The sequence below is a fragment of the Annulohypoxylon truncatum genome, assembly GCF_022578515.1.
Source record: "Annulohypoxylon truncatum strain CBS 140777 unplaced genomic scaffold F4807scaffold_15, whole genome shotgun sequence".
Taxonomy (NCBI): Eukaryota; Fungi; Ascomycota; class Sordariomycetes; order Xylariales; family Hypoxylaceae; genus Annulohypoxylon; species Annulohypoxylon truncatum.
In genome coordinates this window covers 45,182-60,431 of record NW_025953801.1, presented here as the reverse complement: position 1 = coordinate 60,431, position 15,250 = coordinate 45,182, and the positions used below count along the sequence as shown (strand labels likewise).

General features: G+C 48.1%; 4 protein-coding genes across 4 annotated transcripts; 1 reads left to right on the top strand and 3 right to left on the bottom strand.

The window, feature by feature from the left end:
• Positions 1-563: 563 nt before the first annotated feature.
• Positions 564-4,488, bottom strand: F4807DRAFT_424564 (ARM repeat-containing protein). Its single transcript, XM_047997882.1, has 6 exons — positions 3,973-4,488; positions 2,369-3,884; positions 2,162-2,311; positions 1,539-2,110; positions 1,368-1,489; positions 564-1,309 (listed from the first exon to the last, which is right to left on the bottom strand). The coding sequence occupies exons 1-6, from the start codon at positions 4,299-4,301 to the stop codon at positions 930-932; spliced, it is 3,069 nt and encodes a 1,022-aa protein (XP_047854348.1). The 5' UTR covers positions 4,302-4,488; the 3' UTR covers positions 564-929.
• Positions 4,489-4,719: 231 nt separating this feature from the next.
• On the top strand, positions 4,720-5,966 carry F4807DRAFT_75349 (DNA-binding protein). Its single transcript, XM_048003445.1, has 3 exons — positions 4,720-5,550; positions 5,610-5,911; positions 5,960-5,966. The coding sequence occupies exons 1-2, from the start codon at positions 4,960-4,962 to the stop codon at positions 5,802-5,804; spliced, it is 786 nt and encodes a 261-aa protein (XP_047854347.1). The 5' UTR covers positions 4,720-4,959; the 3' UTR covers positions 5,805-5,911; positions 5,960-5,966.
• On the bottom strand, positions 5,889-7,542 carry F4807DRAFT_424560 (PI31 proteasome regulator N-terminal-domain-containing protein). The gene is made up of 2 exons (XM_047997881.1): positions 7,089-7,542; positions 5,889-7,029 (listed from the first exon to the last, which is right to left on the bottom strand). Exons 1-2 carry the CDS (start codon positions 7,273-7,275, stop codon positions 6,080-6,082), a joined length of 1,137 nt encoding a protein of 378 aa, XP_047854346.1. The 5' UTR covers positions 7,276-7,542; the 3' UTR covers positions 5,889-6,079.
• A 2,963-nt stretch (positions 7,543-10,505) lies between these two features.
• F4807DRAFT_75263 (uncharacterized protein) lies at positions 10,506-13,404 on the bottom strand. Its single transcript, XM_048003443.1, has 3 exons — positions 12,994-13,404; positions 10,633-12,894; positions 10,506-10,576 (listed from the first exon to the last, which is right to left on the bottom strand). The coding sequence occupies exons 1-3, from the start codon at positions 13,107-13,109 to the stop codon at positions 10,564-10,566; spliced, it is 2,391 nt and encodes a 796-aa protein (XP_047854345.1). The 5' UTR covers positions 13,110-13,404; the 3' UTR covers positions 10,506-10,563.
• Between the last annotated feature and the right edge of the window lie 1,846 nt (positions 13,405-15,250).

The following is a 15,250-nucleotide window of genomic DNA, read 5'->3' as shown; positions in this document are numbered from 1 at the left end:
ACGAAAGGCAGCGACGGCTACGACGACGATCGGGAAACAAACGCTTCATTATTAGGACGAACGGTGTTCTGGAGGGTCTTGATGAGATTTACGGACTTTGTGACGAGGGCGTTGCTGTCCGTGTTGTATACTGACGACAACGACGACCTCCTTATGGCACGACGGCTGCGCGGACGGCTGTACTTGTAAACGAGATGCGAAGGAAATTCTACACGACATGGCTCTTGGTTGTTGTCTATCACTCACCCTTTTTGTTTTTGCGACCTTAGGACCAAACCTCCCACCACCCTTTTTTTTTTTTACGACTCGTATAAGACTTGGGGGAAACATGGCTGGGGGTTTTTCGTAAAGGGCTTGGGTTGGCTTGGCTGCATTGGCATGATCATTAATCGAATAGACCTTTTACGCTGATGAATCGTAATTCCTACTTAATACTTGTCTCTCCCTAAATTGTGCCCTAAATCGTAAACGATATCCTTAGTACTTGCTTAAGCACTTACCTAGGTGGGTATATATTATCTAGTTCACACATCAGAATCAGTAGCAATCTAGCCAAAAAGCCATTTTAGAAAAAGGCCATGATTGAAAATCATCGATTTTTTTTAATTAGCCATCTCATTGGTGGCGCTTCGCCCCCTGACTATCGACATTGCCTAAGCCAGACGACTACTATAGCATGATCCAGTGCTTGCTCACTCGGAATCAACGCGCAGACAACCTCCCACCTCCCGCGCAACTACTATCCATCATTATCAAGGCATTAACTCCTCGCAACTCCCGGTATGAAAGTCCCGGTGAGAGCTCCATCCCTTCAGGTGAACATATTGTAACTGTCCACCACGTAGTTGCTCAAATCACTCGCAATGCTTCCCACTTTCCCCGGCAGTGGTCCACCCATATTGCCATTGCCCAGCTGTGAAACCAAGCAATTATTGCGCCGGGGATATCTCCTGTAGCTTCGCTTTCTCGTTCTCCGAAAGCTGGTTGTACCAATCCTGGAAGCCGGCGATGTTCTCGTGCGCCGCTCGCAGGAAGAATTCTGTGAGATAGGCCTGGGTCTCATCATCTCGGGAGCGCATGTTACTCGCCTCCAAGAATCCCATCAGGTCATTCTTAACGCTGCCAAGGTTAAGATCAATCGTGTCCGGGTCGTCCTCCCAGCCATCGTCGTCATTGTCATCGGCAAACTCAGCAGCGGCCGCAGCTGCTGCGTTGGCAGCGCCACCCACTCCTGAAGCTGAAAGAAGTTCTTCAATGAGAACCTTCAGGATCTTGAGAGGGGCAGCAACGATAGTGTACTGGTCCGGAGCTGGCGCTTTGTTCATTAGTCATTGAAAATAGAAGTGGCGAGCGAGATCACGGCTTACTTTGCTTAGAACGAGAGCGCGTCATGATTCTATCACTAGTCGGCATGATGAGATCTCCTCGCACCAAGGTCTGAGTAACACGAGCGTCGTTCAGGCTGTATAGCTTCGAGAGTGCGATTACGCTGTTCGCATTAGTAAGGTCGGTTCAATTAGTGGCGAGATGGTACTTACTTCTGTCTGATCTCATCATACCCAGCAAAGTTGACTGAATTTTCGAGCCACTTGCTTAAGACAACTCGCAAACCACTATCACCATTGATCTGAATTGTGCTGAGGAACTCAACCACATCAGAAGCACCAACCAGGGAGAGTCGCGCAAAGACTAGAATAAGGGATTGGATAAACGGAGCAGCCTCAGCGGTTGCCAACCGATTAGCTACAGCCTGCAAGAGTTGTGGCAGGAATGGGCCAAGTCGTTCGTGTCCTGCCTTTTCGACCAGTTCGGCGGCGAGTCCACCAACTTCAGAGGCGGCATTGTCTTCGATGGAAGGGCCAAGGAGACGGTCAATGATGTGAAGACAAACTTCTAGACCGCTCCTGTTGTTCTCATCATGGTAATTGAGAACTTGTTCGTGATCATGAGCCAATAGATACTTGACCGACTCAGCACCAGGTCGCAAAATATCTCCCTCGTTGCTCTCCATGAGCAAACGGCTTAGTTTGGGTAAAGTGGCCGCTACGAAGCCAGGGGGCAGAGGTTCCGAGGCATATTGAGTCAGCGAAGCCATCAGCTCGGTGGCAAACTATCATGAAGTGATTAGTCTTACTTCGGTTATAGAACGAGCTAGTCTTACCGTAATGAGCGGGTTGTCCGAAGTTATATCGGCAACGTTGAATGCGCCAGTGAGCGAAGGGAGTACCTTCTGGCAGAGTGCTTGATATGATACCGGGTCTGGTAATGTCCTAACAATGTCTTCAAACTCCTCGCAAATAAGCATCGTAACCTAGGTGTTTATAGTTAGCCTTATGTAAAGAGAACTGAAATCGCTTCAGATACATACCTGCCAATTAGTTGAGCCATGTTTGGCAATGAGAAACAGCATATCCAGAGCAGGCACATCGTTGACTACGGCCACTCGTTTGTCAATGTTGATGGCAGATCTAAGGGTTTCGGTAAGCGTGATTAACAAATCATCCGCTTCCTCGAGTTCGGCCATATCTCTAGTCGACATCCATTGTTGAATGGAATTAACCACCTTAGCTTGGATCTGTTGGTTTCCGGCAGCGTTTCCACCGCGGAGAAACCCTTCGATTGCCTTGATGCATGCAACTTGTACAAGTTCGGAATCTTCTGCCGTAATAGCCTCCATCGTCCTGTCCGTAAGTGCAGCAGCAGTTCCGTTAAACTGCGCAAGTACACCGGCAACAAGATAGCCACGGGCTCGCAGTAGTGGCTCATCGGGTCGATTGATGGCATAGTTGATAAGCTCCAGGTAAGCTTGGCTGACTTCCGGAGTTACAACCTTACTGCAGTCGAGGAAGTCATTCATAAGCTGGTTAAGCAAGTAGAGACAGGCTTCCTGTCGTCTCCATGCTCCCTCTTCGGAGAACACACCCTTGGTGAATCCATAGAGTCCTTCCAAGACCTGGTGGTTCAGCCATTCGCCAAGCTTGATCATGATATCTCCACAAGCAGTTCGGGGTGTGTAATTTGCGCTCACGGATGCCTCCTCCGCAAGATAGAGCGAGACATCGATGTCCCACAAATCCTCCTCTTCGCGAGTGATGCGAGCATATGAGGAAGTGATCATCATTAGATCCAGAACCCAAGGTGTTTCACCAGCGGACGAGTGAGCTGCCAACTGAGCCTCAAGCTCCTTGCGGACAGGGGGCGCTCGGATGCATCCATTCAAGAAATCCAATTCCTCTAAAACAAGGAAATCCAGTGTGTAGGGGATACCGTCGGAGTCCTCAAGTCTGCCTTGTGAATCGTTCAAAATGTACATCTTCTCATGCGAAGGAGCGAGCAGTCTAAGCTCCTCCCAGACGACTTGGAAGAATTGGGGCGTCTCGGGTAACAAGAGGCTTGGGAAGACGACCTTCAACTTCAGTAGACACTTGACAACTTGCAGCTTGAGAGCAATTGTGCCATTCCAGCTCTCGGGTTGTGAAGCTTCCTGGGAGTCTAGGCCGGGGAGCTGCAACTTCATGCTCTGGTGGAAGAAGGGAAACCAACCCTTCATGGCTTCCTCGGCAAATCCCTGAACTTCCTTAAGGTGTTCCTCCTTGACAGTATCCATGAGATCGAAGCAACCTCGGAAGACAGAGACGGCAAGAGCGCGCAAGGCGGGCTTTCGACCCTCGTTGATGGCAACATCATAGACGACCTTCACGATGTCTTGAGCCATGGAGAAGAATTGGTCATCGCTTAAGCTCTCGTCAACTAAGTCGCGGAGGACGATCAAGGCTCCGTGGAGCTGGTTATCGGTGCCATTCGGGATGATTTCGAGAAGGGTAGGTAAAAGGGCGGTCCATTGATCGGGAAAGTCGACATTGGCGATTTTGCCCACGGCATAGCTAAGTAAATGGTAAGTATGAATCGAAGAACATAGCACCAGTGTATTTGGTATATAAAACCCGTAATGGAATTGTCAAAAAAACATACCTTGCAGCGGTCTTAATTTTCTTATCATCCGAGTTCAAGGCGAGGTCCAAAAGCATAGGTCGGATCTGGTCCTTCACAGAATCTGCGATAGGAACCACGGGGAAATCATCGCCCTCGCCGCTCCAGTTTCGCTCGATAAAAAGTCGCAAAGCGGATAGTGCAGACTGTCGGACATCTGTGGCAATGGAGGAGTGTCGAGCAATGTTGGCAAGAGAAAGAGGGTATGCGGGATTGCTGGCTGCGTGCTTGAGATCAATTTCTGCCTGCTTTCGGGGACCCTCGGCTGGCAGCTGGGTGTTGGCCAGGACCTGGACGAGTTGGTCCTCCATTGTCCGTCGTTGAATCGTAAACACGATCCAGTCGAGCTATATTGTCACCAAAATTACCTAGATGCGTTGGGTATTTCGTGCGCAAAAAGATTAAAAAAAGACGTTTCAGATCTTGATCGAGATTGTTGCCTCGTCAAGGAATTGTTTGTGTTTTTATCTAAAAACGTATTCGTATCTCAAAGCGGTCAGTGGTGGGACAAGTATCCAAGCAGTTTACAGTTTAAGGTGGGGGGTTCCTCGAATTAATTTATGCATAATCGAGGCACCTACATGGCTTAAGGGTGCTCACACCCCGCTATCGTTAGCGCGACGCGCTTTTTTTATTGGCATTGCCGATCACTAAAATAGCTACGTAAGGCAGGTACTTAGGTACATGAAGGACCTTGGAAATCACAAAATTGCACAGTACCTGCCACAATTAATCCATTACTATTACTATATTCTTCCGTCATTTATTTATTACTTGATAAATATCCTAATAAAGAATCAATACTACGACGTTAAGTCTCAAGATCGGTTTATAACCTTATTAGGTTACCATGTGAATTAGGGTGCTTTCACTTAACGCCTGTTTTCCCGTATTTCTACCCCACAACGCGTCACTTATCGTCTTTCCAAGGGTAGGGGTTTTCGTGGCACTATCAAATACCTTGCAAAGATGTCTCTCCAACCAGACGACGAACCTCTCGAAGATCAGCTGTCCGTGCCATTGAGCCAAGCATCCCAGCTCCTAACTTCGTTCACGCAATTCCTCACAATCTGCATTCACAATATCCTCTATTATCGCTCCATCTATCCGGCAGAGACGTTTCTCACTAGCCGGGCATATAATCTACCAGTGCACCAGTCCAGACATCCGAAAGTATGTTCGTGGATCCGCGATGCTGTTGATGCCGTCAAGGCCCAACTCGTACTTGGTGTTGTAGAGCGTATCGCTGTTGTTATCTATGACGGACAGGCAAGAGTGATGGAACGATGGATGTTTGACGTCGCTCACTTCCCCGCTTGGAAAGGCTTCAAGGACGTCAGAAGCGTAAGGACAGACGAAGAAGATGAGCTAGACGAAGAAATAATCGGCAACATCGAGACCAATATGGAGGGGAAAGTAAATTGGACTGATGTAGATGAGCAGTTACGTGCTACCATCAGAAAGTTGGCTTACGCCGCTGAAAAGCTGAAATCACTTCCTAATAGCTGCACCTTCACCATTGCGGTAGAACTGCGAGATGAGGGTGAAGCTCCAATCGGGGTAAGTATTTTGACCAGGGCCATTAGAGACGTCAGGTTAGAAGAACTAACCAATATCAGCATCCTCAACCATGGATACCTACACAGTCAAACCTACAAACCAAGTCCAAGGATAGAGAAAAGGCTGGTCAAGATGTTGGAGGAGCTAAGACAACTCCTCTCCGAGCTGTCGAAGCTGGCCCCCTATTCTTCGAATGTTGGGTGGAAGAGGGTGATGCTAAAGAACAACGATCATCCAATACATCCAGTGAATAAGACACATATCTATAATAAGGGTCAATAGTGCATGCCAATTTCGAAATCGCTGCGATCTTAGTAAACCATAGGCAGTGTGATCCTATAGCCATATCATGGGCAAGTCAGTAAGTCATACTTTCTCGTTACAACAATAGCTGCGTTGAAAGTGTTAGTAATGACAGTAAGGAGTTAAGAATACACGATCCAATATTACAATCTCCTTTTGTGGACTTTCTTATCCACGTCCAACTTCACCTAAAACTAGACTACAGTTGATTATTAGGCTAGTCATATTAGATGATATCGCCTCCACCAAAGCCACCGAATCCACCACCAAATCCGCCGCCAAACGGTCCATTACCACCACCGGGTCTACGACCTCCTAGTCTTGGAACACCACCTGGTCCTAATGGATCGTAGCGGGCTCCGGGTGGCACCTGGGGCTCATAGAGACCGTCATCGCCACCTGGGCCTCCGAAAAGAGGATCGTCAAATGTCGGATGCATACCACGACCTCCTGGTTGAGGTAGGCGCCCTCCAACGCCCAAACCGGGGCGTAGGGGATCGTGTGGACCCAATCCAGGTGGGTTCAGATCATCAGCCCCAAGATTTCCAAATGGAGTACGGTCGGGGTGTAGTGGATTCCGTGCCGGGCGGTTGATGTCGTAAGGGTCTTCGAAGCCTGGGGGAGGGAAATCTCCAGCCGGGACGGGATTGCGAGGAGGCGGGTTAAGTGGGTCGTTGAACGGATACGGCTGAGCCGGCTGGGGTAGTGGATCTGGCATGACGGGTTGTCTCGGCGGTCTTCGGCCTGCTTCGTCGGCATCGTCACGCGCGGCTCTGTCGTCGGCAGATTCTTCGTAGCCTTCCTTCTGGAGCGATGGCAAAAGCCTTTGGACAATGTTGATCTTAATGAGGTTGGCTAGATCCTCAATGCGACTCTCGGATATGAAGACATTTCGCAATGATTGTGGCAGGTTAGAGCGATCTTCTCCGTCCTCAGTAATAGGGATTCTGACGGGAAGCGCTGCGTTAGACACAAAGTCCTTGATGGTCACTTCTACACGTGTGATGCGATCGTGGTTGATGCCTAGTCCACGGATCTCGGCTTTGCCTCCCATGCGGTCAGTCCTAATGACAAAGCGAAGCGCCGATTGCTGATGCGCATACACAAATGCGTAGGTGTTGAACGATGCGTTCCAGTTGGGAGGCAGTCGTGGAGCCATCTCATGGCATTGTGGCTCTGTCAAAAGAACATTAGCACTGCTCAAAAGGATGATATGTGATTATTTAAACACTAACCGTCAAGCTTGTCCTCGTCAAAGCCAAGGAGGCGAAATCCAAGAGATGCCATGCAGGCGTGGGCAAATAAGGCCAATGCTTCGTGAGAACTGCTTAAATCAGAAGTGGTGTCGCCCTGAGGATGGGTGGGCAGAGCATCGGCCATCTGCTGAAGGATGGCCGACGGTCCTAATGGATTTGTCGACATAGTAGTGATGATGTCGTTCAATATGCTCGATGGATTCAGAATACTCAAGATGAAAATATCAGGTTTTTGTATATCTGGATTCGATTGAAATGTCGTGGTAAAGTGATATGTAGCGTCGTTGAAATAAGGAGCTCGGGAGGAACTGCCGACATCAAACCACTGATATGTCAATTTGCCTCCCCGTTTATGTCATCTTTTGGTTGCCTTCAGCCCTACGAGGTACGCAAGTATTGAAGCGGGGGACAGGCGGGGTAGCTTAATCTTATCGGAGCTCGTGTGGTGTCACAAACAATTCTAGCAGTTACTAGCATCTACGGGTGCTACGGCCGGACCTCACCCCTTCCTCTCTTTTCTACTTATTCTGACATCATAACTTGCAGATATTGAACTGCCAAATCAGAAGAAAAGTACCTACCCAGTTTCAAGTTCCAATTCAAGTTTTACCATTCACAATATTCATCGCCATTCGCACGGCTCTAGATCGCAACGTGCCTATGGAAAATGTAAGCCATTGTCGAATAAGGGGAGCGATGCCTATTGGACGTCATGAAATATATTTGCTCCAGCTCAATTGGAAGAGATGAGGTCGTTGCTAAGCAACTCTACCTACTAAGGAACACCAATCCGCACAAAGACTTACCCGCCCTACCAACTAAACAAGACTAGTCAGGACCAATCGATCGGACCAAGCTGTCGGTAATGCAGGGAACCTATTTACTGGCCAGTGTTGGCGCCATCTACGTCAGTGTATACCATAATTTCCGCGATTTACGCTTGTCGGCCGTGTGCGGAACGAGACCACGGTCTAGCGTTTATTAGTTGACGATGATTGTTGGCGATAGCTTTCGACTGCCCCACGTACGGCCTAGACCTTAGGTACCTCCCTACTACAATATTCGGATTTGACGACGAACGATTCCTATCAGCGTTCGGCTTTTAGTTAGAATACACATCCATCTATCTTTGTGTTGGTAAAACATTGTGATTCATAGAAAGAGAACATATAGATTGTCAAACATGAATAATAAAGATGGCCAGTCTTTAGTTCTAACTCCGAAACAAAGAATCATCTCCTCTCTTCTTTTCAACTCCTAACAGCTAACCATTGGTATAGGTATTACCTATGTTATGAGCAACATAATTAATATAACCATTTTGTTTTATTAATCAAGGGCCACTCCAAGGTAATCCGATTCGTCAAGACATAGACATTTTCAAAATCCCTTTAGTTTATATCTAACTGGCAGCCCTACCATTTCCAGCTCGCCTGGGAGCAACCCGAAGGTCTGGATAGGATCTGTTAGCATAGATACAATGGAACACACAATGATCAGGAACATACGGAAACAAAAATATAGGTATTCAATCTGTCTTTCAGCTACAGAAACAGGGAAATGAATCGTTCGTGGCCGCCGATCTATTACACTTAAGCACCATATATAAACATACCGTATGTTACTCACCTATTCCAGATACTCCACATTCTCTTTCTCCAAAGGGATGAGCCAGCCAGGACCCAAGGGGGCAGTCCTTTCTTTTTCTATGTACGGACGTTAGCGATACCATTCTGCACACCACATATACTTATACCCACCCAGATAGGCAGAACGCTTTTCAAGATAGAAAATAAATATATTACCTGTTTCTATTAGGGGGGTTTAAGGGGTTCGTTTGGTTAAGGGAAGGAGATGGGAAGGGGAGGGGAAGGAACAGATTAGACACTTACATCAGCCTTAGTTTGACCTTTCTCCTGCCGCAACTGGGCACCACCATCTTCTTCATCATCGTCGTCGTCGTCATCCTTCTTCCCGTCTGTCTCACTAACCGCCGTAGTACCGCTATACGCAGTACCATTGAACCAGTCATACTCACCCTCATCTTCATCCTCCTCGTCGCTGGAGAGTTCCTCCCTCCACTCGTCCCACTCCTTAAGCTGCTCCGGCGTATACTCCTGGATCTCCTCGTACCCTCCCTTCTCGCCCGCGACGCAGTAGCCGACCCTTTCCTCGCCCTCGCACTCGCCCTCGCTGCAGGTCGACGCGTCGAGCCGCTCGACCTGGTCCTTGATTTCGCAGAGCAGGCACAGCTCGTCCGACGTCTTGTCGAAGAACGCGTACTCGACGCCCGTGCGGCAGCAGCCGCGCTTGCGCGCCCGCTTCGCCTCGTGGCACGTGTGCCCCGACACGTGCGTGTCCTTCACGATCACCGTCGAGCACCCGCGGCAGCGGTAGATCCAGCCTATGCCCGTACACATGGTGGCTTTGATGCGTAGGTTGAGCTGTAGGTAGGTAGGTAGGGAGGTGGGTAGTGGGTACTATGGAGTAGGTAGGAGGAGAGGAAGGGTGCGCAGAAATCTCTATATGGGGCGAGGTAAATTCGAAGACCTGCTTCGAAATCCTTACCTGTAGAGAAAGCGTTGAGTATGAAGTACCTCTAACTATGCAGACTAGGGAAAAGGAAGTAGGAGAAAGAGATGGGTATGCTATTCCTCAGCAACTACCGAAGTGGATAATTGCCTTATATTATGTAGACTTTTTCCAAACGCCATTGTCGTGGGTTCAAAGAAGATTGTGTTTTTACGGAAGACAATGGATAATAGAATGGTGCTGGAATAGGCCTTACCGTTCTGAGGGGACTAAGAATCAGAGAGCCATCATAGTCGGTGAGACGAAACAAAGAAGACAAGCACTGCACATGTGACCTTTGACACAAGCGGCGGTCAGTCCCATAGATGATTGCTCATCTTGACAAGTCAATTGTAATCCCTATTACGAAGCCATCAACCCACCATGTGGCTTTTTGCTCGCTGTGCGAATTCCTATAAACGCCAAGTGCGACAACATTCCGATCCATCAACTGTACAATATATTGATACAGCTCAATCATACCACCCAAAACATGCACCTAACATCCAAACGCCTTTGGTTCTCCGCAAACATTCCTCCCTTGCCCAAGGTGCTTATAGAGAGAAAAGAAAATGAATATCCTCACTGCCAGTATCCTCGTAGTCTCTTTTTATAAAAAGAAACCTGTGCCATGCTTCGCGACTTCAAAGATCGTAGCCTCAATAATATATCAGGGGTGGGTGTTCCCGACTCCGTCGTCTGGACAAGCGATACTTGCTCGTACCAGTTTGAATAACAATATGCTCCAAAATGCCTTATATATATAAGTATCAAGGAATATCGGCTCAGAACCTTCGCGTCTATTCTGGGGAAAGCATAATATATAGTCGTCAAGACATCCAGCTTCGTAATCGTGAAATCGCACAATCGTATATACAATTCATCACCACCGACGTCTAAGTGCTTAGTCAATAATATGATACACAGAAGCAGGATTTCACGTTTAACTTACGAGTATGCCGCAGACATGGGCTGTCGGGGCTTACGTTTCGGTGTTATATCGTTGAGCCGTTGCTTCGGCGACTCCCCTTCGCCTTCACTACCACTAGCTGAAGGCTCAGCCAGTCCTAACAGTTGGCGGTCGATAGAATCAAGATCGGAACCCCCAGAACCGGAGTTTTGGCTTCCTATTGAAGAACGTCGACTATGAGAGCTCTTTTTGCGGAAGCTTCTAGAGCTGTTTCTGCTCGATGGTCGATCATACGGCGGGAAATTGTCCGCCGTAAGCGCTAGTGGCGTTGATAGATGCGTGTTATTAGACTTGTCCTGGTCATCCCATCGGTTTATCGCATCGTGAGTTGACCCATTGCTTCTGTTATTAACACTCAAGTCTTGCGACGAAGCATCCTTAGCGATCCCTGGCTCTCGGGCCCATTCGTGATTTTCAGTAGTCGTTATAGGTGCTTCGGGGGGTTCGTAAGGAGGTTCGTAAGGATCTTGAGAATCATCCTCGATAACCTCTCCAGGTTCGGGCGATGCAGGTTTAATTCTCTTGTTAAGTGTATCGTCATGCGGAAAATCGCGATGGCGCCTCTCCGTCCTATATTCATCGGCTTCACTGTGAAAATCATTCCATCTCCGTTTCCTTTGGTCTGGTTTGTATCTTTGGTCTTGATTTTTCCCATGCTGTCGCCCCGGTCCCTTTGAGCTACCGTGGCGGGGTTTACCTACGCCGTGAGAATTTCCAGAGCGATCTCGGTGGCTGTACCGGGTAGTGTCTTTTTGGGTCGCTTTATAGTAATCAATCAATTTTTCAAGGCAAATCTCTCCCGGGTCCAGGAACACAGGATGATGCTGCATTACCTGCCAATCCCGAGTTTCGCGAATGCTTTGTGCAAAATCGTCCACATTACGTGGTGTGATGAACCGAGACTTCAAAGCTTTAGCATCAAATGCAGGAGGAATCATCACATCCTCGGAATATTCGGCCGGTAAGGGTGCTGCGATAGGATCTACTTTAATAGTCGAAGGGGGCTCCTGGAAGATTGTTCGCTCATCCCAATTCAAATCTTCTTCGTCTTTGTCCGGAACTGTGCTTTGGGCATTTTCTGCGTCACCGTGCTCTGACGCTGAGGCCGGCTCAGATATTATCTCGCCGGGCTCGCGTTCTTGATCGGGTTTGACAGTTATGGATGCTTCTCGGTCAAGAGGGCTCCGTTCCCGGCGCTCCCGAGGGGCCATCTGACTTGGAGTCCTTATAGATTGCTGTCTTCGACGAGAAGGTCTGTCTGATTTGTCCGAGTTTTTGTATGGGTGAGAACGGTCAAAGCGATCTCGACGTCGCTCATCCCCAGGCTTACCATGCCCCCATCTACGAGGCGGTCGATCATCTCGATGTGGGTGTTTGCCATGCCTGTTATCGCGATAATCATCCCTATACGGTTGATCATTTGATGGCGGAGAATTATGCCATCCATCTTGAGCGTGCCAAGCTTCGGTTGAACGCCTATCATCGTAGCGGCGTTGCCGATCTCGGTCTCGATCGCGCTGATAACGGTCTCTCTCGTCCCCGTACGGTTGACCATAGGGGTCGGGAGGTGCATACGGATGGTGGTAGAGAGTAGGAGGAGGTTCCCTTTGTGGTTGGCTATATTCACCTTGAGCATAGCCGGGGGGAGGGCCTTGATAACCGAATGGCGGAGGCGGATGACTAAAACTTGGTGGCGGTGGGTATGGTGGTGGAGGACCAGGGGGGTACTGTTGCTGTGAGGCATACGGTGGAGGGCCAGGTGGGCCTGCGGGGAATTGGTTAGGGGGGTATGGGTCAGGTCGGCCGGGAGGGCCTGGAGGATAATCATTGGGATAATAGTGGCTAGGACGCGCAGGAGGAGGGGCGCGGTGGTGATCAAAAGGTCCATGAACAGAGCCCGGAGGACCATACGCCGGAGGATAAGGGTTGCTATGGTAACCAGGGGGATTTAATGGTTGAGAACCAAGCGGCGGCGGTGGCGGACCGGGAGGTCCTGGAGGTCCTGGAGGCCCATACCGATCATAGGATGGGTTTGGTGGAGGATAGCCTGGAATTGGTCCTGGTGGATAAGGTTGAGGTGGTGAATTATCGAAGCGAGGCAAAGGGGGTGGATGATGAGAAGCAGCAGCAGGCGGAGGGGGGTAACGCGTAATTACCGGACCCTTGCTTCGCTTGTTAGGTGTAAAGCTGTCGTTATGAGGGCTAGCACTTGACTGATGTCGTGCCCAGGAAGCCTCCAACCCACTGTTGCCTTTTTTTAGCCAATACGATTCAAGGTGATAAAGTCAAGGTGAACAGGGCATCATGTTTGAAGACAAGTAGAAATACGATTAGAGCACTTACGCTGGCACTTTCCGAGGCTCCTCGGGACATGCATTGAACATGTGGCCTCTTATACCACAGTTATAGCAGGGGCGATCATTGCGGTCCGGTCCAAGACCCGGAGCAACTTGGGCCATCTTCAAAAAGAGAGAATATATTGAAAATCGGAAGCCGCCCCTGACGAATCGGAGTGTCCCTTTCGTATAGACAAGGGGGAAGGCTGATGAGAGCTAATGAAAGATGACGAGGCGCGGAGCACCTAAGCGCAACGGCGAGCAAGAGCAAAGGCTATAATAGTTGCGAAGCGCTCATCCAGGTGAGTTTTGGTACAGCGAATTCGATATAGAAGACGGTTCGGAAGAAAAGCGCGACGCCGTGCCAGACCAGCTATCAGCGCGAGAATAGCGGCGCGCGAAGAGACGAAGTTGTCGGGCAACTTCCTATGCGCGGGGTTAGAGGAATTGACAATTGCTCTTCTCATTAATTCCAAATCCAAGGAAAAGTTGGGCTAGAGCAGGCCCTGAGTATAGAAAAGAGGTTATATGATAGGAGAATACCGAGAAGCGATGAAAGTAGTGGCCTTCACCTTGTCGTTGACTTACCGGATCAGCTCTTCACCGCGACAAATTGATGACCACCACCAACAACACAAATCCCTCCACTCCGTTGTCGCGAGATCCAATGCTGTGAATTCATCAAGAATGGTCTCTCTATCAGATGGAAATGCGAACGGGGCGCAATTGGGCTGGGTCTAACAATATGGGTGCTTGGGATCCTCAACATGGGTTAATCAATTGCGGATGGGCTGAAATTGAAGGTTTCGGTTTCACGGGTGAGATTCAAATGTCCAGATTGAAAAGGTACATCCGACTGAGACCATCCTTTAGGTTCAAATAGCTTGGAGGTAGGTACATAAATTGAGGTACCGCCTCGAAACGCGGCGCCAGCGGTTAAACTTCGGTCCGTTACTCCAAATTGTTTGGCCGGGAGACAAGAATATGAATATAATAAAACAATATTCAACACGGTTGACCAAGATATATAGATATATGGACATATACCTCCAGGTAATTCTACACACACGAGACATCCCAAGAGAGGATAGGAATATATTTGACTCTCTAATATAGAAGAAATAGATCTCAGACAAGAAAGAGTGAGCTTCTGCAATAAGGTAATATCAAGAGGCTGATGTCATGCTATGGTCAGGCTCTGATAACATTAGTCATAATAAGAAACCAGACATTGAAGCATCCAGATAAAATATGAAGATAACGTCTTCTAAGAGACAGGTCCTATTTGAGACGACGAAGAAAAGAACAGGATCCAGATGAATCAATGATGTGGCCTTAGATCAAGTAGACCAATTCTAGGTATTCCATCCTTTTGTCACTTCAACATGTCGTAAGGTAAACTACCGATTCTCATGTTTTCATTGTGAAATTAGATAAAGTTAGCCGGATACATATTAGTACTCGGACATCGAGAAGATATGAAAAAAAAAGAGCCTCTGAGAAGTTCAGGAAATGACAGCTGAATCCAGTTTCAGAGAAATAGTAAAGGAAAAGGAATCGGCTGTTCCACTATGAATCATCCGAAAACAAGTTATTGCAACGCATGCCTCTGAAAGGATGGTCAGTACAGCATAGCGTACGGTAATGCGAGAACGACTACTCCGAGCCTTTTGAAGAACGCTTCATAGGATGAAGGGATGAAGTTGGAAAAAAGAAGTTGAAGGTGCAGAAAAGTCTGATCGGATGATTTTCATGCGCGGCAAAGTCGGGTAGCCGCTGGAGGCTGCAAGGTAGGGGTTATATTGCATAATGAGTTAGTATCATAATGATGTATTTCACCTATCTGAGCAGCGCTGCTGATCGGATAATCACCTATATATAGCTGTCCACACATTGTGGAAAGTGTAAAAAACCTGAATACTTACCTATATATATATATTATTTCTAAGAATAAATCATTCGTACATTTACACTTACCGTAGTCTCCCTTGTTCTGATATATTATGTTGGTTGAAACCTCTTAGAATAATATCAATAGAAGCAATATGCACATGAAACAGGATACCGTTATAATGAGTGCCTACTTTAGTAGCTTAACCCAAAGTCAGCCTAGCAACCTAAACTAGCGCAAGTGCGGCTCTTCCTTATGTGGCGCAGGGGTGATAAGAGATAAGAGTTAGCTTAGCAATTCCAAAGTTCCCTGACATCCAGCGCATCATATCGTCTTCTACATCAAGTCATCATCTTAACCAGGTACACAACAC